At 38.5% G+C, this 25,805-nt stretch overlaps 2 protein-coding genes across 2 annotated transcripts in view; one reads left to right on the top strand and one right to left on the bottom strand.

The window, feature by feature from the left end:
- ENY2 (ENY2 transcription and export complex 2 subunit) overlaps positions 1–25,805 on the bottom strand; it is an 851,639-nt gene that overhangs the window by 25,475 nt on the left and 800,359 nt on the right. The window lies entirely within an intron of this gene.
- Positions 1–25,805, top strand: part of NUDCD1 (NudC domain containing 1) — an 87,716-nt gene that overhangs the window by 9,651 nt on the left and 52,260 nt on the right. Inside the window, exon 2 of the mRNA XM_049773886.1 lies at positions 18,535–18,689. Coding sequence (XP_049629843.1) covers positions 18,535–18,689 — 155 coding nt within the window. The remainder of the gene's footprint in view (positions 1–18,534; positions 18,690–25,805) is intronic.

The raw sequence follows: 25,805 nt of genomic DNA on the forward strand, positions 1-25,805 counted from the left end.
CTAATGTGGATGTTGTAACACACCTATCAAGTACCACAAATACCATCAAGAGCTTGGCAGCCTAATTATTTTTCTCTTTCAGCTTCTTTTATAAGGGGATCCACCATCTTGAGTGTTGCTTCAGTTTCTACATCTGGGTGGTGCCCCATTTCGCCATCTCTCAAGAGTCAGTATTGATATCGCACAAGGTACAGCTTTCCTGGCTGCTTTCTTTATTTTTTCTTTCTTTTTTTTTTTAAATAAACTTTATTGACTGATTGATTGATTGGTCCCTGGGCCACACTCGGCATCACTCAGAGGCTACTCCTGGCTCTGCACTCAGAAATCGTGCCTGGCAGGCTCGGGGACCATATAGGATGCCAAGGATCAAATTCTGGTCATTCCTGAGTAGGCCGCGTGCAAGACAAACACCCTACTCTGTGCTATCACTCTGGCCCGGTTTATGATTTTTAGAAGATAAAGGCTTTCTCTGGCCCAGGGAAGTCAGAATATTTAAGTACTTGTCATAGCATCAATATTTGCTCCCTTCTTTGGCATGCTGGTGAGTTTACTGTCAAGAAGCATTTTCTCCTGTTTTTCCTGGCCATCAATAGGAGGACATCTTCATGTAAAAATGTGTTACTTAGCTTTTTCACGAGAAGAGTTATGTTTAGCTTTCTTTAAAAGGAAGTTTTTTTTTTGTTTTGTTTTTTTAATTTTTTTTTTTTAAAGGAAGTTTTAATTTCTCGGCAATTCACTAGAGTAGGTCTATTTACCTTTTATCAGTGTTGGTCTTGGGTTTAGGTACACGTAACTGATTTTATCATGGAAAGATGGATCCAACTAGAAATTCGATTAAATTTTACTGCACTGGGTATGCTCAGGATAATCTGGTAAGACTCATTCCATGTAGGCAGTAGTTGATAATCAAAATCACATATCTAGATTATTTTTTTGTTGTTGTTAGACCCAACTACAAACTTAATTTTGTTTGGAAACTATCTCCAATTTGGGTCAGACAAAACAACACTTCCATATTCATGAATTTTCTGCTGCTTCTACTCTACATTAATACCGTGCTTAGCTGAATCTAGGCTTTATGAGTACAATAAAATGCTCGTTAAAGAGGGTCTATCATACAGTAGCTAAAAGGGACAAAGTTGAAATTTTGCTTTAGGAGTTGTTCTGTAACTGAAAAATGTTGGAGCAAATGTGAGCCATGACTCAGATTTCTTGGTATAGTTTTTCTAGTATTCCGTTTAAGTTGTGATTTTTCCACCTGTTGTGATGTCACACTAATTACCAGTGGTATGACGTGAACCTGGTAATTAGTCATTAACAGCACACAAAACAGGCTGAGTCACCTCACCTTATGCCCCTTCACCATGTGAGCTAGATTTTCGTGGTATTTGGCTCTTTCCAGGTGGAAACCTCAGATAATTCTTTAAAAATATCCCACTATGTTGGGCTGAGACTAAGTAATTTTTTTTTCTTGTCTAGTAAGCCAACCTTAGTTTCCTTTTGGAAGCCATGTTACAGTGCCCATATTGCAGTGCTCAGTCTTTCTAGCTTAATAGAAATACTCTCTGAATATCTGGATGGGTCTAAGTTTCATGACTGACTAAGAATTAAGGATAGTCTTTCTGGCTACAGCATCATTCTTCATTATTTTACTTAATTCTCTCACTTTCTCATTTTTGACAGTCACATTACTGCTATTTTTTGGGGGCCTCTAGTGACCCAAATAGCTTTAAAATAAGACTATTTTTAGCTTTTAGTAAGATTGAAGAATTTTCTTTTGGGGATACCTGTTATTTTCTGGGTGGTCCTGGGGATTGGCTAAGGACAGAGCAGAATGGCTTTCATATTAATCCAGAAATAAATACTTTAACCTGTCACAGTAGGGTTACCCATTCTTGGGGAATGATAATATAAGATCATATTGGTGATTGAGAGGTGGTTTTCTTCCTCTTCTTGTAGGAGTGGCTTGGCAAGTGGAAGTTTGTCCCATCCCTATTCAACGTTGGAAGAAAACCCTCTTCCCAAAACTTATCTCTTGAGATCAGGCCCAGGCAATGGTGGCAAACCTCGATATCCCTTGTTTTTCATAGGGAAGACACTCCCAATTTCCCACTGAGATGTACCACATCTCTCCGAAGCTACTGACTGACAGCAGCTGCTGCGATTTGAGCCTGCTCTTGTCATTTAGACTTCTCAGTTTAGACCCTTGTTTCCCTATACTTTTGGGGTCTCACAGTTGGCTCTTGAGAATTTCCGTCCATGTTAGGTTAGATTTTACAAGGGAGAAGAAAAATAATCTATCTGGATTTATGCAGACAAGTATATTGCCAAGAGTATAAATATATTTACTCAAAAGTATCACAAAGAGAGACAAGCAAATGTTTTACCTTTACTCATATTAAAGTTGATCTACTGGTTTGCTGTAGATCAGAGGTTAAAGGGAAGAAAATGGTTAAAATCTGTAGCGGTAGGGGCCGGAGTGGTGGAGCAAGCGGTAAGGCATCTGCCTTGGCTGCACTAGCCTAGGATGGACGGTTAGATCCCTTGGCATCTCATATGGTCCTCCAAGCAGGAGCAATTTCTGAGCACATAACCAGGAGTAACTCCTGAGCATCACTGGGTGTTTCTTGATCTACGATTTTTTTTTTTTTCATTACCATGAAAACTTGAACTCTAATTCTTGCTGAAGACTCCTCTAAAGTTCTCTGAACAGGATGTCTTAGAGCAATTCTGTAAATGGAATAAGGCTTTAGAATGCTCACAATTAGAAGAGAGGACTGCTCACAGAGGACAACTGCCAAGGAAGTTTGTTCCACATTGTAAATTAAAGAGAATATATGAAGATTCTTCAGGAGTCTTAAAAATTCATGAGAGTTTTGCTTTCTAATAAGATAATTATATATAAAACCATGAAACAAGCAAGGGTTTTGGAAGTATGAATAAAACATGTCCTCTTAAGGGTTTACTTAACTCATGACAAGACTGACTTAAGATTATTAACAACATATGTTCATATTCTAGGCAGATTAATCAGTCTGAAAACTGATTATATTTTCCTTCATTTTCACCCAATCCTTCATTGCCAGTGAAAACTACAAGGTAGAATTATGGTTCTTTAAATACAGCTGGAACCTCTGAGGTATGAATGAAGGCATTTCTTTAGTGCCTCATTAAACATCTTAAAAAAAGTACTTGGGAATTGAACCCAAATTTTTCATGCTTTTGCATTCTTGGTAGCAGCAGTGACTATGGTGAGAATACAACTAAACCTAGGTGGTGGTCCTGGAGTTTTTGTTTACCAGATCGCTTTAGTTTTTTGAGTGTGTGTGTGTGGGGGGGGGTCTTCAAGGTTTTCTGACTTGAATTCCTAGTAGCAGCAGAAAGGTTGCAGGAAGGCATGCCTCATGCCCTGGTGAGGGATCCCTAAAAATTTCTGGAAGACCTATAATTCCTGTAGAGCCTGAAATTCTCAGTCCTAATCAAATAGGGACTCCCCAAAATTCTGGGGGAGGTGTCTAACCCGTCACCTGGTTGGAACTCTTAACTGACAAGTACTAGGATTCTGCCTCTTCTCTGCTTCTGCACTGGTGTTCCATCCTTTGAGTCCAACCTACGGTTAATTATAACCGGTGGCATATATTGAACCTAACCTAGGAGCCTTTGATGCGAGGTAAACTGTTTGACTCTGCTGTTTGTCTTTATTTTGCCTAGTGCTAAATTTCTGCCCAACATTGTTTACATCCCAGTTTCTACTTGGGAATTCCAAATTCCTTTCCCTGAACTAATTAAGAGAGGGAAGGAGAAAGAACAAAGAGAACTCTGCATTCTATTGGCCTGAGAGTAAAATTTCTCCTATGTTGTAGTTAACATTCTGATTCAACTACATAATATTTTCCATGAGTGCACAGCAGATTTTTATGGGATTACCGTATATACTTCAGTATAAGACAACTCCCCCCCAATTTTTACCCTAAAAACTGGGAAAACTTAGTGACGAGTATAAGGTGGAAATGCAGCAGCCACTGGTAAATTTCAAAAATAAAAACATAGGCCCAAAACAATTATAGTAATTGAGGAATCAATAAGTTTTTCTATATTTATTGCTAAAGAAAAACTAAATTAGCAACAATAACTTTAAAACTTTAAATAAAGTGCAGAAAACTGTAGCTTAACAGGTAATCAGGCTAAATCACAAAGGTTAAAATACTTCAAAACTGGTTTCGTCATCATCTGTATGTCCAAAAAAAGCTTCTGCTGTATCTGATGTGAGGGTATCAGCATAGACATTCTAATCATCACTGAGTTCGCAGATATCATCATCACTGCTTTCAGTCTCACTTAAAGCGCAGAAGATTGTGGATTAAATAGTTCAGTAGCCTATAGTTCAATTCATCAACCTACCTCTTCATCTGCGACTTGTGGACTGAGCTGAAGCACCGCCCCCTCCAGCAGAGGGCAGAAGATGACTGGAGACTGTACATTTGATTCTGTGCACGCACACCAAGTCAAATAACCTGTATGATCGGAGTGTAAGCCAAGTTCAGAGTTTCAGCACAAATTTTGTGCTGGAAAAACTCGGCTTATACTCGAATATATATGATACTTGCTTTCTGGGAATTTTTCTCTGCAGTTTCTTCTGTGACTGGCCCCTGGGGCATCCCCAGAAGACATAGTGGTCTGGTGAATTGTTGCAGGTCACTTGACTCTGGCTGTCTCACCAGGTGATATAGTGGACAGGTGAATTGGAGAGCAAAGGAGAGATCCTCAAGAAAAGTGCTGCCATTTCCCCGTTCAACCTGCCTTGCTCATCCAAGGAGATGCCCAGGATGGTCAGGACTGATAAAGTCAGCACAGATGAAGTTTGGATTAGCATTAAAGGATTAGCATTTCTTTAGCTTCCCAAACTAGCTTTCAAACTATGCCCAGATTCAACTTGATCAACACAGATGGTAACTGATCCTTACTCTCCCTCTGAGTTTTTGGAGAGCCGTGAATGCAGGCTGGAGTGAGAAATTGCTCTTTGAAGGAAGGAATAGTAAAGTCAGTCCTAATCCTCTGCTTGTTTTCCAGATCACTTTCCCTTGAAAAAAATAATTTCCAGAGGAGTAAAATAGTGAAGTAAAACAGCTTTATTTAGAAAAATAATGAGTGAGGACCTGAGAGGAAAAATAGTCAGTCTTATTATAAGCCATTCAATTGGAGACATGGTGCTGCTTGGGCTCTTTGGCCTGGGTGGTCAACTAAGACTATCCTGGTTTCCTTAGGGCTTTGTACAGCCATACACAATGGAGCTTAGAGAAACTCCAGAGCTAAATATCAATGCTCTTTGTTGCCTTGATTCTAAAAGATATGTTTGCCATGTGTAGAATTCTAGCTTGACAGTGTTTTTCTTTGAATATTGATATTTAGAAGATATCACTCTGGAAATTTGTATTATGTGTAATTAGATAACTAATGTCTGTTTTTTTAATACACTATGCCTTTTTTTTTTAACTTCTAGCTACATTATGTTGTTTTCTGTTTTACTTTTTACATTAGTTTTGAGCAACTTGTTTTTGTTTTACTTTTGTACAGTTTTTATTTTATTCTTGTTTTACCATTTTGTTTTAATTTATTCAACCTCTGAATGTATTCTAATTAAATTTGATAAAATTTCCCCCATATATTTTTTTTTGTTTGTTTTTTTCGTTTTGGGGTCACATCCAGCAGTGCTCAGGGGTTACTCTAGCTCTGCACTCAGAAGTCACTTCTGGTAGTCTCAGGGAATAATTTGGGATGCCAGGAATCAAACCCGGGTTCGTCCCCTATCAACTGAATGCAAGGCAAATTCCCCTACCACTCTGCTATTGCTCCGGCCCCATTTCCCCACATTTCTTGCACTTCTACCCCTTTGAACATTTAGTTATCTATTTTTCATATTTCTGGAAGTTGACCCAACCCATTATGCTTACATTTTTTTTCTATTTATTTTGGATAGTATCTATTTTTTTGTACTTTATTTTCTATTTATTTTTTCTTGTGGGGGAAATCATTAATTCCACACAGTTTGCTGTTCCTTATAGACATTGTTGTTTTCAGGTTTGAAAGTTTGATTTAAATGTTTCTTTTATTTTTTGAGCACCTAGTAGTGCTTAGGGACTCAGTGCTTAGATATTGATCCCAGCAGTTTTGGGGATTATGTAAAATCAGGGACAGAACCTGAGACTTTATATGCAAAGAATTCTTGCAGCCCATTGAGATCTCCCCAGGATCTATGGATGAATTCATTTTCATATCTCTACTAGTTTAATTTTTTTTTTTTAGTGTTGGGGATCAAATTTATGCTCACATGTGAGGGATGTGTTCTACATGGTCCTTTAAAATTCTTAATATTTTGAATGTACTTTAACACATTGAGAACAGACTCTACCCAAAACCTCCTGAAACAATAGATTCATGTAGTAAAGTGGTAGGCTACAAAATTATACACAAATAATGATAGAGAAGAAAATGACATTTAAAAAATCCCATCGACATTAATGCCACATAAACTCGTATACCTTGGAGTCATCTAAAGAGGTGAAGGACCTATACAAAGAAAATACATTGAGGACAGTGTTGTTTCAAGTATGACTCACCAGTAGTGTATGTCATTGTTTGATGCTCCCTTTTGCTGTATGAAACTCCTGTGTCCTTTTTTTTTTTTTTTTTTTTTTTTTGGTTTTTGGGCCACACCCTGTGACGCTCAGGGGTTACTCCTGGCTATGCGCTCAGAAGTTGCTCCTGGCTTCTTGGGGGACCATATGGGACGCCGGGGGATCGAACCGCGGTCCGTCCTAGGCTAGCGCAGGCAAGGCAGGCACCTTACCTCCAGCGCCACCGCCCGGCCCCATCCTGTGTCCTTATATGTCAAACAAACTTCTGTTTATTGCTTGTTTTCTTTCATTTGCATATTTGGTAGTGATTGACAAGATGATATAAATTGTGGATTTTAACTTCTTGAGAATGCAGGACATTTTTGTAATCTTGTAAAACTTTTAGAACTTTCCCATTTTAATGTGTCTATGCAAACAAGGATCAATGCCGTGAAGCGTTATTGGTGCATCTGGAGGCAACGGGAACAAGACCAGCAATTTCCATGACATAGTTCAATCATAGGCATCAAACTGAGGGACAGTTCCACCAACAATCCTTACTGAACAGCTTACAAAGAAAAGACAAGATGAAAAGTGGATAGAAACATCATAGTAGAGGAATATATAGAGAGATACATCAGTTAAAGAAAATACCCATAAAATATTCAAAAGATAGATGTGTTCAATATGTGTTCAATTTCTGTCCTTCTAAGTAGTTCTGGGATTTGTTAGATCTACTGTATGTCTTTGGTCAGAGAATAGAACTGTTTGTTACTGAAGTTAAGAAGAGTAAATATGGGATACTAATGGTTGGGAGGAGCACCATACATACAGATAAGTTCTTATCTAATAAATCTCAGTACAATGTACCTTACACCCTGAACATTGATATAATGACCTGGCACAGGCCTCAGAAGAATGGGCATCCTCCATTCACGCCAGAACCAGGCAAGCTATCTACGAAACATCCAAGGTCTTTTATAGCAACAGCTGGAAGCAGTCCTCTACCAGGAAAGACTCTACCAAGGGTCTGACATCGACCTCCTAAAAAGAGACTTCCGTTTACACTGAGAAGACTTGACAACAACAATGACCTGCTCTACAGGACATGGTTCTCTCTATTGCCCCATAAGTGTGAGGTGAAATGAGAGGATGCTCCGCACCATCCTGACTACAATATGGGATATGCAGACTCCAGGATCTTTAATACAGAAGCATGATACCAACAACAACAGAGACTAAGTGAGGAATGGAGGTGTATTGCCACTACAGAGGATGACTTGAATTGGACAAACTAGTGTGCCTGGAGCCTAGAGTCAGTCCTGTGCCAGGAAACTTCAGGGGTAGGGTCTCCTTGTATTTAGACCATAATTTGCCTTTCCATATCCCTTATGTTTTGGTGGGCCTATGCAAACAAATGCCACTTTAATACCGTTTTTTACTATGTTCCCTTGACTCCAATCCTTAAGAAAAACAACCCACTAAAACTTTTGAGGCTAACTTAAACTAGTAAGCATGTGCATGGAACTAGAGAAATGTACTTTGCCCTCAATGTTTAAGGAGTTATATAAGTCTAATGTCTTTAGATTATATTTTGTGCTGCTAAGTATGTACTACAACTGGGGATTTGAGGGACAAAGTAATTGTATTGTACATGGGTTCAGTTTTGTTTTTCTTAATGTTCTTTGGCTGAAAGTTCAAGGCTGGGATATCATCGATGGGACAACCGAGAATTCTGTTTATGGGTGATTGGGCTTCCACTGTAACTTTACCCTGTCCTCTTTCTTTGCATCTTTGTTGTCATAATTAAAATAATAAAAAAAATTAAAAAAAAAACTTTTAGAACTTTGATCTGGGGTGAGATTGAATTATTTGGAAATAGATTCATTCCATTAAGTCTTTTGTGAGTGTTACACTGATTAGGAGCAATGATTAGTGTAGAGTTAATTATATACTTTCACGAAGGCAAACTTTCTGGGTATTCTTCTCATTATTTCATTGATAGGGAGTTTTTTTTTTTTTTTTTCCCCCCCCGCTCTTTCTGGAGACAACAGTTACAGTTTCCATGTTTGTGTGAGCAGTACTGTTTCCTATACTCCGTTTGGGTGGTTCTTTATCTTGCTTAGAGTAGTTTCTGCAAAAATGTCACGTTATGAGGCTAGAGTAGTAGTATAGTGAGTAGGGTGCTTTCCCTGTACGCACAGACTCAGGTTTTATTCCCAGCACCACATGTGGTCTCTGAGTAATCTCTGAGTGCAAAACCAAGAATAAGCCCTGGACAAGTTTATAAGATGTCATGTACTCCTTGGTTCTGATAAGCTGCATAAACTATATTGTGTTGGTTTGTAGTGACTAAAGGACTATACCATGGTCTCTTCATCATGATTTTCTTGGTTAATATAGATTCATAAGGAACTTTTGAAAGTAGGCAAAAATCTAAAAAAAGATTCTGATTTGGTGGAAATTATCCAGGGAGTTGTTCCTTCACGTACGAAGGAAGTATTTTGAAAGTATTTTGTTCTTCTGTGTGAATTATCAAGCACATTTTTGCAGTTTCAAGTTTCATCCACAAAGTGGTGCTAGAAAACCAAGAATTGATTGTTTTTCTCCTATTCAGTGAAATATAATGCCTTACAAATAAAAATTTCTGGACTTAATAACACTGTACCTCTGTCATGTTCATCATGACTTTACAGTGATTTTGTCTCTGAAAACCCTCCTTATATCATTTATCTTTATCCACATCATTGGCTAGTTTCCTTCTTGTTTTCACTCCACCTTATTTTCATTTGTTTTCTGATTTTTATTTTGTTTGTATTTTTAGTTTGGGGCCCATAACAGGCTGTGCTCAGGTCTTACTCCTGACTCTGCACTCAGGATCACGCCTGGATGCTCCAGAGACCATATATGATGAAAGAGATGTAACTGGATAACCTTAACATTCAAGGCCAGCCCTCAGCTTCTGTACTATCGGCATGCCGACCACACACCCCGTAATCTCTGTATTGTAGTTGTAAATTACCTTTTATGAAATTGAAATCTAGACTACAAGTCTAGACTATTCTGCTTAAAAGCTCTAAATAGATTTCTTAGTGTGTTGACATTATCATGATCTATTTTCTACCTACTTCTCTATCTTCAGTTATTGTAGCTTTCCAGCATGTAGATCTCCAGGTACTCTTTGTTTCGGTCAATTGGGCCTTTGTTATTTGAACACAAGTTATAGCTCCTTTTTTTCCTGCTAAGTAAGGATTTGAGTGTAGTTATATCACTTTTAAATTAATAGCAATTTTAAGTTTCTTCTTTCTAATTCTTTATATCTAGTGAAGCAGAAGCCTCATGCACCTATACCAGGAGATTGGACAGAGGCAGATTTGGAAACAAACACGGACACAGAAAATAATCCACACATTATTAAGGGGATAAAACAGGTTCAGGAACTTCCCCAGGCAAGCCTTCCACTCCTAAGAAGCAGATAGTCATTGAAATAAACTGCAAGTGTTTTTTTTTTTCCTGAGACCTGGGTTTTTATTGGGAAGCACACCCTGGGGTAGAGAACAGGTAGGGTAAGAGACCAATTCAAAGGATGCTTCAATCCGAAGATGCTTCTATCTGATGATTGATAAGTATCAACAAAAAAGTTTATTGAATAGAGTGAAGACCGGTTATATTACATATCTCCCTTTCCAACTTTATATAAAATGCAGAGAATGGGGTAAAGCAAAGTTATTCATGTCCCAAGATTTTAGGACAAAAGGTGGATGCCCCTATTTAAAAGATAAAAGTAGTGGCACATTTTTGCATAGGCGCAGCAAAAGTTGGGGGAAATAGAAAGAAAAAAAAACTTTGGCTTAAAAACAGGGTGTCCTTACCTAAGAAGCATCCTACCATAAGACCAACTACAGGCTCCAGGCATACTAATTTGTCTAATCCTAAAGTCTTTCTTCAAGATCCTAGGAAAGATTCTCAGTCATGGCTGTTAACATTCAGGCTTTTGTAATTAGAGATCTTGGTGTTTGCACAGATTCTATATCAAAGTCAGTTATTATGAAGCTTCTAGATTCATCTCACCATATGGTGGCGAAGTAGGGAAATCGCCTTGAAAGTAAGTTGTTACTGATTTCCAAGTCTTCGGGGTGACATGTGATTCCACCCTGGGGCAAGTAGATGGCAAGGCCTTTTCTAAGGCCATCTAGGATGTTTCCTGGTGGAAACATGTGGAGCAAAAAACCATGCTGGATTGAAATATGGGAACCACCTTCAGAGGTGATTAGCCGAAGTCTGAACTACTGAGCTATATATCATAGCTATATGTAATAGACATTATGTACAATACTTACTAATGGACAATAAACAGACACAGAAATGGCTGCTACCACACACACACACACACACACACACACACACACACACACACACACACACACACACAGGATTGATTCATCAATTGCATTTGAAAAGGTGACCCAGAAATATAAAGCCAGCATGTGAGGTTGAAAAGGTTTCCAATTCCTAGGAGTAATCATCATTGGTGAAGGAGAACTTTGAAAAGGGCTTCATGGTTTAGCATGTGCATAGAACAGTCTTAAAGCATAATATTCAAGTCTAGAATATTAAATAATATGGTAATGAACACTGTGAAAAGAGTTTACACCATGGAGTATTGTATTACAGGTCTAGAACATCCAGATTCCTTTCCTAAAGACAAATTGAGAACAATGGTATATGATATAGTAGAAAACATTAAAATGTAGCATACATTAAAAATAAATTACAAAAATGTAGCTCAATGACTGAGCACTGTAGCAGTAGTCCATGGCAAGCAGATGCCTTAATACAAGGATATCATTGGAGAGAAACATGAGATCATGCAATCAGGTACAATCGACTGGAAAATGAATAATTTAAAATATTTAAGACATCGTAATGAGCACTGTATTAGGAGTCCAAAGGAGCATGTCACTCAAATGTGAAACTAAGACATCCAAACTATCTCTCCAAGGATCACTGTGAACAAAAACATTAATAGGTTGTTATAATTGAATTGAAATTAAGATGCTAAAATATTCTAATAGTGAGCACTTTCATGTGAGTCCATATTTCTAAACACATCCTACAGTTGTTTCTATGGATAAAAGCATTAGAGCATTATTATAGACATCTATAGAGAATAGTTCATTGAACACCTACTTAATCTAAACAGCTGTATCCATTGCTGCAGGCCTCTCTGAGGTATAGAAAAGAATAGAAGCTGCTGAAGATTTCACAGAAGAGTTGGAGATTTCTGAAACTTCTTGATCATCAAATTTATACCAAAGTTGACTTGATATATTTTTTTAAAAAAAGCTGTGCAATGTTCCTTTTTCATTTTACCATAATGGTTTGAAACAGACTAAGTTGTGTTCTTCAGGATTGTCCTTAGACTCCATAGTGTTCTGTGACAAGTCAAGGTTTTCAGAAGGAAAGTCACATAAGTCTAGTTTTTTCATCTGCTTGCCATCATAGGAAAAGCATTTCAGATGTATTAAAAACACAGGTGGTAATTTCTAAATTTCTGTCTTTTTAGAGAATTCTGCTGTGTGTTGCAGTGGCTGAAATAAACCCTATTATTTTCTCTCAATTCTTTGAAAAGTTATTTAAGGCAATCTTGCAGCATGCATTTATCTGTAGATGTTAAAGGCAGGCATACATGACTAAAGATCTCAAATGTCCGAGATTCTTGGTGCAGATGGAGCATTGAACTGTGGACTTAAAGTGACCTTGGAAAAGTGTGATAATAATAGATTTGTTAAACTGTCTATGTTTCTGTCAATCGTTATTTGTGAATTTTGAGTCAACAAGATGGTCACTATTTTCCTCTTTATGTCTTTTCTATTTATCATCTTTGTCCTAGTCCTGATGAAGAACATCCATTAGGAATAGAAGTAGTTCATGTGGATCTTGTTGATTGTACCCGGTAAAAGGTCATTTAGCTTTCCAATGATCACCTTAAAGTCTTGAGCAGATATACCTGTGTTTTCCTGCCTCCAAGACTTCTGAGCTGATATACCTGTGCTTTCCTGCCTCCAAGACTTCTGAGCTGATATACCTGTGCTTTCCTGCCTCCAAGACTTCTGAGCTGATATACCTGTGCTTTCCTGCCTCCAAGACTTCTGAGCTGATATACCTGTGCTTTCCTGCCTCCAAGACTTCTGAGCTGATATACCTGTGCTTTCCTGCCTCCAAGACTTCTGAGCTGATATACCTGTGCTTTCCTGCCTCCAAGACTTCTATGATTTTACCAAATTCTTCTGCCACCTTGCTTTCTATTCCAATGAATTTGCCCTATTAATGTCCTCCTTGTAATGGTTCTGATAAAAGTAATCAGTCGATGGGGCCGGGCGGTGGCGCTGGAGGTAAGGTGCCTGCCTTGCCGGCGCTAGCCTAGGACGGACCTCGGTTCGATCCCCCGGCGTCCCATATGGTCCCCCAAGAAGCCAGGAGCAACTTCTGAGCGCATAGCCAGGAGTAACCCCTGAGCGTCACAGGGTGTGGCCCAAAAAAAAACCAAAAAAAAAAAAAAAAGTAATCAGTCGAACTTGGAATATTATACAGGCTTTGTAATATTGAGTTCATGTAACGAGTGTTTCGTAAATTAAGCTTCTGCTGAGAGAAGGACCAGATTCCTCATCTACAGAATTGGGGTTCTGGGACTGGTCATTTCCACTTCGGATAGTCTCTGCCTCAATGTGTGGTCTCAGCTTATTGTCCTGGTTACTTTTTGAGGTCGCAGTTTATTTCCTGCTCTTGTCCTTTCACATAATCTGTGTTGGGTTTGAGAGGCAGCTTACAGTCTTATCATGCACCAGTGTCTGAGATTTTTCATTTGCGAGAATCCTGCTTCTGTCCTGGTGTAGTGGGACCCAGAATTTCTTGACAGGGTTGCTATCTGTGGAAACATAAATATATCTTTTTCCTTGAATGAAGAGATTACCAGCAATCTATTCATTATCCCCTTTTATCCTTACAGGTTCACTGTTTTTTTGTACCTGAGCATCTTCTTTTAATTGTCTTTCTGCAGCTGTGTAGGGATCTCCTTAGGCTACATCCAGGAAGTTTAATGAAAATAGTATTAAGGAAAAAAATGTTTGTTGCTGGCATGCCCCTTTTCCTGTATTTTAATAATTAAGTTTTGAGAGTTTTGTGATCTCTTTCAACTATGGCTTGTCCATGTTTATTGTAGGGGATATATATGTTTGATTTGACATTCTTTGCAAAATGTTTGAAAAGTTTTACTAGTGTAGGCTTGGCCATTAGCCATTTTTATGGATTGAGAATGCCCATGACAGAAAAACATTGTAGCATGAAGGTGCAAACAACTTTAGCTCTTTTAGAGGTCATTTGTGTTCTCCAGATAAAATGTGTATTTGTATCAACTACCACAGGGAGATAGGGTTTCTTTGGAAAGAAGTCAACATGTGTAATATTCATTTGCCATAATTCATTTCTCTGTAAACCTTGGTGGTTGACCCAGCTACATGTTTATTATTATTATTATTATTATTATTCAGAGGTGTGCAAATGGTACATTTATAGGAAATCTGACTGGCTTCTTCCATGGAATATGATATTTTACATGCAGGCAGCAGGCATTTGTATGTAGTATTGTATGTTCATTTGCAGGTGACTTAAATATTAGCATGGCTAAATGGTCAGCAGTTTAATTTCCCTGAGCCACTGGCTCTGGGAAGCCAGAGTGTGCTCTTATGTGAGTGATAAAGATTGACTCAGAACGTTTTTTGTAGAAGGGTTTGTAATTGCTGAAGCAAATCTTGAACAACCTTTTTTGAGTATTCAAAGAGGTGGTTACTATGCTTGGGAACAATCCTACTAAAGAAGCTGAATCGCTTACTATGTTGCATGGCTCTGAAACATATGATCGTAAGTAATTTCAGATAGCAAGTTCCACTGCTTGAGTGGACTTATAATTTCTAGGTATTGTTGTGGTCAGTGAAGGGCCAGTGATAACACCTCTTCTGATGATGGCCCATCAGTGTAAAAACATGGGGGTGTGAGGTGTAGGGGAGGAATGGATAATAGAGGAAATACAAACTGTGTCCTTTTGAAGAAATCCCAGGACTTTCCAGCACGAAAATGGGAGGAGACTTCTGAAAAATATGATAGAACTCATTGAGTGGCTCAGTGAGAGGTAATATGCATTCTACTTCTTTTGGAATTGGCAGGACTATTATTTCAGGAAAATACCTAACAAAGAAACCACTCCGAGCCTTACTTTGATGATAAGAACAGTGATCAGTTCCAGATAGAGCACAAATGGGTGAGAATGCTTGTTGTGTGACTAAACCCAGGTTACATCTGAACAGCATAGGTTGATAAGGGGTGCCAGTAGCAGGCAGAGGTGGGGGTGAGGAGAACTGTATATTCCAATATTTCTACAGCCATGTAGAAAACCCATGGTATCTTCTCTCTCCCTAATGGGATGTAATATAGTCTTGACAATTTTTTTTAAAAAAATTGTGATCTAAAGAGTCCTTCATAGGTGGATTTCAGGCTTTCAGTGAGTCAGGGCCAGTCCCACCACCGGTGTGGACCTCCCTCCACCAGTGGATCCAGAATGCATCCTAAAATACCTCCCTTTGTTCTTTGGTCTGCCAGTATAACAGGTCGATTTAAGTTTAGATTGTTAAAGTTTAGGTCCCTAGATTCTATTGTTGTTGACTTTGGCTTGGATATTTAGTTCTGTCCTTATTTTTTCCCCACCAATGTATCCGAGACCTCCTTCTCCCTGCCCCTCAGTTTTTCTTTATTCCGTTCTTCTTAGTTTTATATAAAATTGCTGGAATATGTGGCAAAACAAAGTAGTTAGTTTCTTAAGGTTCTATGAATAAGCCAAGAGCCCCTATTTAAAGGCTAAGAAATAAAAACAAAATGACAAAGGTGTGGGAGGCAGTTTTTTTTTTTTTTCTTTGGCAAGGTTTTTTGTCAGGACTTGTGCTACTGTGTCCTTAATCCTCTGGATAGCTTCTGTCTGTTTCCCCAGAAATTCTACATATGGTTCAGAAGCTCCCTGGAAAATCTTTGATTAGTTACCCTTAAATTTGGCTTCAGCATCAATTTTTTTCCAAGCTTTTAAAGCGAGTTTTCTGATGAGTTACAAAACACATACGGTAATTTTGCATGCTTGTTTGTTCCTAAGAACTCCTCTTCTATCAGCAGCTTATAAGACAATGGACTCCTGCAACCATTCTTCCAGAGTGATCTAGGTTATTAAGCTTAGTCTTAGATCCTTCATAAAACCACATTTTCTACTGTAAAAATTAGTGAAGCACTCCGAGAGATCTTAACCACAGTCCTGATGGGTCCAACACCCACTGTCACTCCAGTTACCAAGCAATTCAACAGAAAATGGAGAGAGTGGGCTGTACTCTGAGCACTTTCTTAAGTCAACAGAGATATTCCATATTTAAACCCACATAGGTTGAGGTTTGATTGTTTTCTTGGTGAGAGGGAGTCGGTTCTGGGTCTGTGTTAGTACCAAACTCTCTTTTTTTTTTTGGTTTTTGGGCCACACCCGGCGTTGCTCAGGGGTTACTCTTGGCTGTCTGCTCAGAAATAGCTCCTGGCAGGCACGGGGGACCATATGGGACACCGGGATTCGAACCAACCACCTTTGGTCCTGGATCGGCTGCTTGCAAGGCAAACACCGCTGTGCTATCTCTCCGGGCCCGGTACCAAACTATTGAGTATTAGCAGCTGCAGTGGGGCCAGGGAGAGATTCATCCTGTACTCTAAGAAGTTGTGGTGGGGTGCAGGGTGAGGAGTAATCTTAAGGTTCTGCTTTCTAACTCTGCATCCAATTAGGCTGTCACTATCACTTTCGGTATTCTTTTCATGTAGTAAATCAATATCACTCTCTGGAAGGGGGCTAATTATCAGCTTCAGGGCTTTTGGCTTGAGCATGTGTTCCTACTGGAAGAAGCCTTTTGTTTTCCAAGGTCAGGCACTTTAGAAACAGTAGGGGGCACTTCAGAAACAGTTGAAAGTGTCTTTGGAACACTTGGTGGTTTCAGATTGCTTGTCTCTAATTTTCCGCATTTCACAATACATACAAACTACCAGAGTAATCATTACCAGAGTAACCAGTGTATAAATTACTACATTGGTGTATTTTGTCTTGACTGTTGAAGATCTGCGAAGAGAGGCCAGAGTCCCTCCACTCAAATCCAAGTTAGTCTCAGAACTTTGAACCAAACAGAAGCTCACTTAAAAATCCACAGCGGGGAAAAACCCACTTGAGCAGCCATGAGACTACCGCAAGGAATAACTCACCCTGTGTAGACTGAAGCCTCATGTCCTAATCCCAAGGGACTAAGGGATTAGGACATGGGTCTGGAAGCAAATGGCAACACAGGAAATAATCCACACACGATTAAGTGGATAAAACAGGTTCAGGAATTTCCACACACAAGACTTTTGCTCCTAAGAAGCAGAGAAGTCATTTGTAGAAAAACTGAAACTGCAAGTGGTTTTCCTCTTGAGACCCTGGTCTTTATTGTAAAGTGCAGGACCACATCCTGGGGTGGAGATCAGGTAGGGTAAGACACCAATCCAAAGGATGCTTCAATCTAAAGGTGCTTCCATCTAATGATTGACAAGCACTAATAAAAAGAGTTGTATTGAATAGGGTGAAGTCCAGTTCCAACATGTATACTCACATTTTGAAAAACTTTTATTAGCTGTAACAAATAGATCAACTCCCATTGTTATTCCCATATTCCCTAATACTTTTTCTTCATAACCTATGGCATAGATTTGTTATATATTTATGCATATGTTAGTATAGTTTTTCTGCCTGTTGGACCATAAATGCTAAGAAGGTAGTTTTTGCCCATTGGCATCATTGGTTCTTCTTAAAATACTTGCTGAATAACTGAAAATAAAACATCAAGTACAACTCTAAGTTAGTAATAATTGGATAAGCATTCAGGGAAAAGGAATGTGTGTACTGCCACTAAAGTACAGAAAAATGAGTTTATATAAAGGCAAGGTATTGCATCAGTATAGTCATTTCACACATTTTCATTTAAAGCACAAAGTAATCCTAGATCATGGTAGCCTAAAGTGTACTGGAAAGAGGGACAAAGTTACAAGAAAAATTGCATTTGGCTGTTTGAAAATGATGGAAACCACTAAAAGAGATCTTAAAAGTCACCAGAAGTAAATAATGAGATAAAAAAAATACTTTATTATTGTGATAAAAGTGAATGAGATAATTGGGGTAAAAGTATTTTTTGTTTTTAGTGTTTATAAATATCTTTATTTAAGCATCATGATTACAAGAATGTTTGGATTTGGGGGGGAGTAAAAGTATTTTTTAAAAAAACACTTTATAGGGGCCAGAGTGATAGCACAATGGATAGCACATTTGCCTTGCACACAGCTGACTATGGTTCTGTCCCCAGCATCTCATATGGTCCCCTGAGCCTGCCAGGAGTAGTTTCTGAACAGTCAGGAGTAACTCCTGAGTGCTGCTGGGTGCTCCCCAACCCTCTCCACCTAAAAAAAAAAATGGAATTAATTTTTCCCTGAAGATAGGAAATCCTTCAGTTTTATCATTTCCTTTGCTTCTTTGTATTCACATTAAAGCAAAGAGAAACCTAAAAGAAAAGAGGTTCATTAGCACGAAGCAAAGGCCTGATCTCAGGTCCACTATATTTTAATTCTACAAGGTCAGGAACTAGGTAGGCCAGGTTCACTCTGGCACACAATGTTAATCCTCTGCACACAATGTTTAGAGTGACCAGAAATTGTTTTTGAATAAATAATGTAATAGATTTGTATGAAAGCCTTTGTGATAACATTCTGTGGTTTTGTAGAAAGTAATTATTTTAGAAAAATTCTATTTTTTTTCTTATTTCAGCTGTTGCTGAAGTAAAACTTCGAGATGATCAATATACACTGGAACATATGCATGCTTTTGGAATGTACAATTACCTCCACTGTGATTCATGGTATCAAGATAGTGTCTACTACATTGATAACCTTGGAAGAATTATGAATTTAGCTGTTATGCTGGTAAGAAAAAATATATAGTGCTTGCATTTTTTCAATAAATCTGAAAACCTTTTCTTTGCATATGAGAATTGATGTCTTGGGATTTGTTGTACACATTCTTTTAACAGATGGAAGTCTATCATTAGTTTATATAAATTTAATTGACTCAATTTAAGTGAGTACATTTTTTTATGGTATCTTTTGTTGTTGTTGTTTTTGGGCCACACCCAGCGGTGCTCAGGGGTTGCTCCTGGCTGTCTGCTCAGAAATAGCTCCTGGCAGGCACGGGGTACTATATGGGACACCGGGATTCAAACCAACCACCTTTGGTCCTGGATCGGCTGCTTGCAAGGCAAACACCGCTGTGCTATCTCTCCGGGCCCTTCATGGTATCTTTTACTTATACTTATTTATCTCTCCACTCCCAACAATGGGTTTTATATATATAGCTTTATATGTACATATGTATTATGTATTTTTATATCTATTCATGTATTAGTGTCTGTGTAACTGCATATGTCTGCTTTTCTCAGTTATTTCCAACTATGTAATGGGGAGGTTTCCCATATAACGTTGGTTACATATATATGTTAAAATAGCTCAAAGTTTGGAGCATATTACTTGTCTGGTCAAGGCCCCTAATTCAATATAGCAGCACATGGTTCCCAAGCACCCTTGGATGTAACCATGGTGCCCCAAAGTATTGCTGTTCCTGAGCACCGAACTATTAGGCACTCACTTCCTAGCTGTAAAGGAATAGCCCCTGTGTTCCCAGCCTACTGGGAGTCCACTTTTAGTACAAACAACAAAAAGGTTTTTATTTGACTGCTAATAAGTGTTGGGTAACAATGCAAGTTGGGATAAAATGCATTCTTAGTATGGAGGAGAAAATGATGCATCCCCATGTACACTGGATTTTCAGTCCACACCACAATTGTGCGTGCCTATACTCTACATAATTTGTACTTTATTGTGTCTTTTCACTTTAAGGACTTTATTCTTTTGAAGTCATATTTGCTGCAGAAGTGTGGATGTTACTTCACAATCCAGTGGGTCCATCAGTCCCCATATGTAAAATTAGTTCTTGATAACCTTAAGTCTATGGTCTGTTATTGAACATTGTCTGTTCCTTTGCTTTGAGATCCTCTGATATTTGGTTTTCTCCTCACTTCACTAAGTGTGACACCCTCCAGTACAATCCTTTGTTATAGCTAAAGATGAGATTTCACTCCTAAGTAGTATTCTAATGTGTTTATATATAGTTTATATATAGTGTTCACTTACCTGCTATTGGGCTTTTTGATTTTTTCCAGATCTCAACTATTGTAAATAATACTACAGTAAATATAGATATGCATTTATTATGTTCTTCTTGGTCATCTGTATAACTTCCTTGGAGAAGTGTCAATTTAGCTCTTATTTTTTTAAGCTTTGTAAATTATTTATATATCTCAGATATTTGCTCTTTTTTCTCATATGTGATATGCAGTGTTTTCTCATATTCAGTGTGATGCCTTTCTGTTGTAGTGGTTTTTTTTCTTTTATCATTCAGAAGTTATTTAGTGTGATGTAAACCCATTTGTTTATTCTGCTTTTATTTTCCTTGCCAGGGGAGTTGAAACACCATCTGTTGTGCTTTATGTACAAACAAACAACTAACTGAAAGGAGAAAATAATCCTTTTTATAATTGCATTTAAAAGACTTTATAGGAATCAACAAAGCAAAAGATTCACACAGAATGCTAAGTTAGTGTTCACATAAATAAAAGACTGGAAATGGAAAAATACTCTGTGCTAATGTGTTGAACAAATTCATGTTGTTAAAAGCCATTACACAGATTAAATGCAATTTATACCAAAATTCCAAAGGCATTTTTCATGGATATAGAACAGAAGTTACAGAAAATTTTATGTAAACTACAGAATCTTCCAAATAGCTAAATCAGTCCTGAGAAAAGAGATAAGTCTATACAGCATTACACTCTGTCTAAAACTGTAGTAATCCAAACAGTTCCCTATTCAAAGTCATACAACATTCTTGAAGGACTCAGAACAATTAATTACAAAGTTTGGGTGGAAACATAAAAGACCTAGGATAGCAAAATCCATAATAAAAAGGTAGAAACTGTAAGGCCTCTTATTACCTAACTTGTAGCTCTACTACAAAGCTATAGTGATCAAAACAGCATGGAATTGGAACAAAGACAGACTTTCAGACCAATTAATCAGATTAAAATATCCAGTGAGAAACCCCCAAGCACATAGTCAACTAATCATTGACAAAGGAGCCAAGAATTTGGAATGGAACAAAGACAGTCTTTTTAACAAATGGTGTTGGAACAATTGGATAAACACATGTAAAAAATTAAAGATCAATCCATATCTCATACTGTACATGAAATTCAATTCAAAATGAATTAAAGACCTTGATATCAGAACCAAATCCATAAAGTTCATTGAGAAAACATAGGCAGAACACTCCAGACTTTGACCTCAGAGAAGTCTTTGATGATAGGATGCCAATGGCAAGAGCTGTAGTATCAAAGCTAAATAAATGGGACTACATCAAGCTAAAAAGTTTCTGTTTGGCAAAAGAAGCATGGGCTAAAATTAGAAGATACCTGAGTGGAATAAAGTTTTTGCACTCAACACATTATATAATGTTTTGATATGTAGGAGATATAAAGTACTCTCAAAGGTTAACTACACAAAACCTAAAATCTCTATCAAAAATGGGGAGAGGAGGGCCGGAGTGCTGGCGCTAGAGGTAAGGCATCTGCCTTGCAAGTGCTAGCCTAGTACGGACCGTTGTTCAATCCCCTGGCGTCCCATATGGTCCCCCCAAGTCAGGAGTGATTTCTGAGCGCATAGTCAGGAGTAACCCCTGAGCGTCAATGGGTGTGCCCCAAAAACAAAAAACAAAAATGGGGAGAGAAAAGGAACAGACACTGAAAGCCAACAGATGGTCAGTAGGCACATGAGAAATGTTCATCATCACTTATCATTAGGGAAATCCAAATCAAAACAACGAGAATTGTCTTACACCAGCGAGAATGGCATATATAAAAAATAATGGGAACAATCTCTGCTGTTGGGATTGTAGTGAAAAAGGAACTCATTCACTGCTAGTGGGAATGCTGCCTGATCCAACTCACCATGGAAAACAGTCTGGAAGATTCTCAGTAAATTCAAAATTGAGTTCCCATATGATCCAGCAATCCCTCTCTCAGGAATCTATCCCCAAAACAGAAAATATTCATCCAAAAATGACAATAGAATCAAGAGACTCAAACTATAACAATCTAAACTTAAAATGGACCTGTTTTACACTAGCATGCCAGGGAGCTAAGGATAGAGGTATGGAATGCATGCTGGTCAACACTGGTGGTTGGAATGGCCCTAATTTACTGTCACTATACTTGAAATCTAAGAAGGACTTGTAATTCACAATGGTCTCAATAAAATTAGAAAATAAAAAGCTAATGTTTTTAATATTTTTTAAGTTATATTTTTTTGGTTTTGGGCTATACCTGGCTATATGTTCAAGTATTATTCCTGGCTCAGAGATCACTCCTGGAGATGCTAGGCCATCATAAGTGATGCTGGGGATCTGCAAGGTATATTCCTTATCCACTGTAGTTACTATCTTTATGGCCCTAGTTTCTCTTTTTAATTTCTCTAATCATGTATATAATGTGTTCTGTGGTAGTTGTTTTGCTCAAACTTCGTTTCTTGGTGTAAATAAATTTTACAGTAATACATAACTTTGCGAGAAGAAATCATTCCCTCTCATTTCAAATTTGCGTTGTCAGGTTGTGTGTATCATGCGCTATGTTTGTAGACTTCTGTCTTCCTTCTCTGTTTGTCCTTAGTCATACTTTAGAAGGTCTTACTATTATTTGATTTTTGGAGGGAGAGGGTTTGGGTTTTTGGGTCACACCCAGTGGCGCTTAGGGGGTTACTGTCCTGGCTCTGAGCTCTTCGCCGGCTCAGGGGACCACATGGGATGCCGGGATTCAACTACCATCTCCTGGGTTGGCTGCATGCAAGGCAAATGCCCTACTGCTGTGCTATCTCTCGCCCCTATTATTTGATTTTTAAAAAAGCACATTTGGGAGTTTAGTTCTGTTTCCTTTTATATTTTTGGAATTGTTTATTCAATGTTCCAACACCTGGAACTGGAAAAGATTGTAAGGTGGTAATGTGAAGGGTGGAAGGAGGGGTTATATGTGACATGGGGAAGGACAGTAAACAACATAGATAGATATTATTAGACAGATACTGAGGTGGCCAACACATACACTCATGCGTACACATAGACAGGTACTGAGGATCGATCCATGGGTTACAGTTGAAAAGCTGACTAGGGTCAAATGGGACAGAACACTTAAAAAATATAAAGCCAGCAAGTCAGATGTAAATGTTTTCCATTTTCTAGGTCAATCATGATTGATAAGGATACACTTCACTGAAGAAAAGGTTCATGGGTTAGATTGTGTATAGAGCATTCTTAAAAACAATCATAATTTTTAAGTCTAGAAAACTAAGTAATATGGTAATAAGCACTGTAAGAGAAGTCTACACCATGAAATATTATTTAGCAGATCTTGAGCACCCAGTTTCCTTTCCTAAAAGTAATCTAAAATCACTAGCTCTATGGTATAATGGTGAACTAATTGATATGAAAAACAAATTACTATAATATACTCAATGAATGAGCTCTCTAAGAGAAGGAGGTTTTTTTGGTTTTTGAGTTACAGTGGTGCTCCAGGGTTACTCTTGGCTCTGCTCGTAGAAGTTGTTACTGGCAGGCTTGGGACCATATAGGATGCTGGGAATCGCACCCGGGATCTGTCTGGTGTTGGCCACTTGCAAGGCAAATTTCCTACCGCCCTACTATCGCTCTGGCCCCTGTAGCAGGTGTTTGGAATGCAGTTGCATATTCCATTGTTATCTATGGACATAAACATTAGATTATATTAGTAGGCATAAACAAATAGAAAATGAAGAGATTAGAATATTTGTCAGGACATTATTTGATAAGCACTGTCTTCTGAATTTAATGTAGTATAGCATTGCAATGTGGAACTAGGGTGACCAACCTATATCTCTAAGTACCACTGTGGACAAAAAGATAAAGGAGTTATTATAGACATAGTAAAATTAAGACATTAAAACTTCTTATAGAGAGCACTGTAGTGGGAGTCCATGGCTTCCAAATGTATTATGCATCTGTTTCTGTGGATAAAGGCATTGGCACATTATTATAGACATCTATAAAAAGCAGTTGATCAGACACCTGCTCAATCTAAAATGCTGTCTTTTTTTTTTTGGTTTTTTGGGCCACACCCGGCGATGCTCAGGGATTACTCCTGGCTGTCTGCTCAGAAATAGCTCCTGGCAGGCACGGGGGACCATATGGGACACCAGGATTCGAACCAACCACCTTTGGTCCTGGATCGGCTGCTTGCAAGGCAAACACCTCTGTGCTATCTCTCCGGGCCCACTGTATTCATTCTTGATGGGAGAGTTTAATCCTTTGACATTTAAGGAAACCTTTGACAAAGGGCTGTTATGCCATTATATTACGTAGGGTTGTTATTGTTTTCACTGCTTGTTTGTACTTTGTCTTCAAGTTCATCTATGCGATTCTCCACCCGTGTAATTCTATTATGGCTTGTTAACATGTTTTTTTAGTTCTTTCAGTTTCATTTTATGGAATCTCTCAGCTGAAAGAGTTCTTCTTTGAGTGGTTGAATTGTTCATCTATAGATTTCCTAATTTTGCAGGCCAGTGACTCCTTGATTTCCATTGCTAAACCCATTAGGTGTTGATTTTAGGTCCTCATCTATAACATTCAGGTGTTTGAGTGGACATGGAGATTTGCCAGGATTTCTCTCCATATCCCCTACAGTAGATGTCTTCTTTAGCTTCCCCATTGATCTTTCCTTTTAGTGGTTTAGAGTGCTGGAGTATCAGGGTGTTTAAGAAAGTGATCTATTGAATTGTTTGTATGAAATGTGGCTCAAGGTATATCTTCTTAAGAGTTATTTTTCTAAACTAGCTAGGTTTTCTAAGTATGATTAAAATATTGCATACTAGTTTATTGACTTATTCAGCTGGTCTTTGAGCTTTATTTTTTTCTAAGAGAAAGAAGTACAAGATCCAGTCTGCCAGGAAGTCTATGATATAAATTAAAATGGCTTTGTGTACTATCATCCATGAGGTTTGGGAAAAGGAGGATTGATGGGAAGGAACGGGGGTTTCGGTAATGGCACTGGAACCCAGAGGAGGCTGAACAAAAGCTGGAATGGAGACCCCAGTCAAGCCTGGTGGAGACCAGGACAGGAGGGAGTCTCCCTATTCCTGCCCAGACACAGGCCTGACTGTCTGTCTCATGGGAACAAAGATTCAGTAATGGCGCTGAGACCTGGAATGAGGCTGGGAAAAGACCCAAAAGACATTTGTGTTTGGTGGAAAGGATTAAGACAAAGGGTTCCCTATTCCTTTCCCAACACATGCTTGAATGGCTCCAAAGAGCAGATGAACAGTGATAGCACTGGAACCCAGTAGGAAACTAACGGAAGGCACAAAAGTTCTTTTTGAGTGGCTGATTTCCTAATGGCTTTGTCACATCTGGTCTAAGCATAATTTGTGGTCAAAGGGAGGCCACGAAGTAATATTTACGAAACTCCATCTATTGCAGGTCCTTGCATTCTGCCTATTAGAACCAGCAGGTGGCAGCTATGCAGCACAGATGAACAGAGTCATAATGCTTAGACTCACTTTCAGTGTCGTGCTCAGAAATCACTCCTGCTTTCTTGGTGGAGCCATATGAGATGCCAGGGATTGAACCTGGGTCAGGCACATGCAAGGCAAACAGCCACCCTACCCATTGCGCTATTGCTTCCACCCTTCATGATTCTAGTGGCATTTATTTATTTATTTACTTATTTATTTTGGTTTTTGGGCCACACCCGGTAATGCTCAGGAGTAACTCCTGGCTATGTGCTCAGAAATCGCTCCTGGTTTGGGGGACCATATGGGATGCCGGGAATTGAACTTCGGTCCCTCCTAGGCTAGCATGAACAAGGCAGACGCCTTACTGCTTATGCTACCGCTCTGGCCCCTCTAGTT

The sequence above is a fragment of the Suncus etruscus genome, chromosome 5, assembly GCF_024139225.1.
Source record: "Suncus etruscus isolate mSunEtr1 chromosome 5, mSunEtr1.pri.cur, whole genome shotgun sequence".
NCBI classification, from domain to species: Eukaryota; Metazoa; Chordata; class Mammalia; order Eulipotyphla; family Soricidae; genus Suncus; species Suncus etruscus.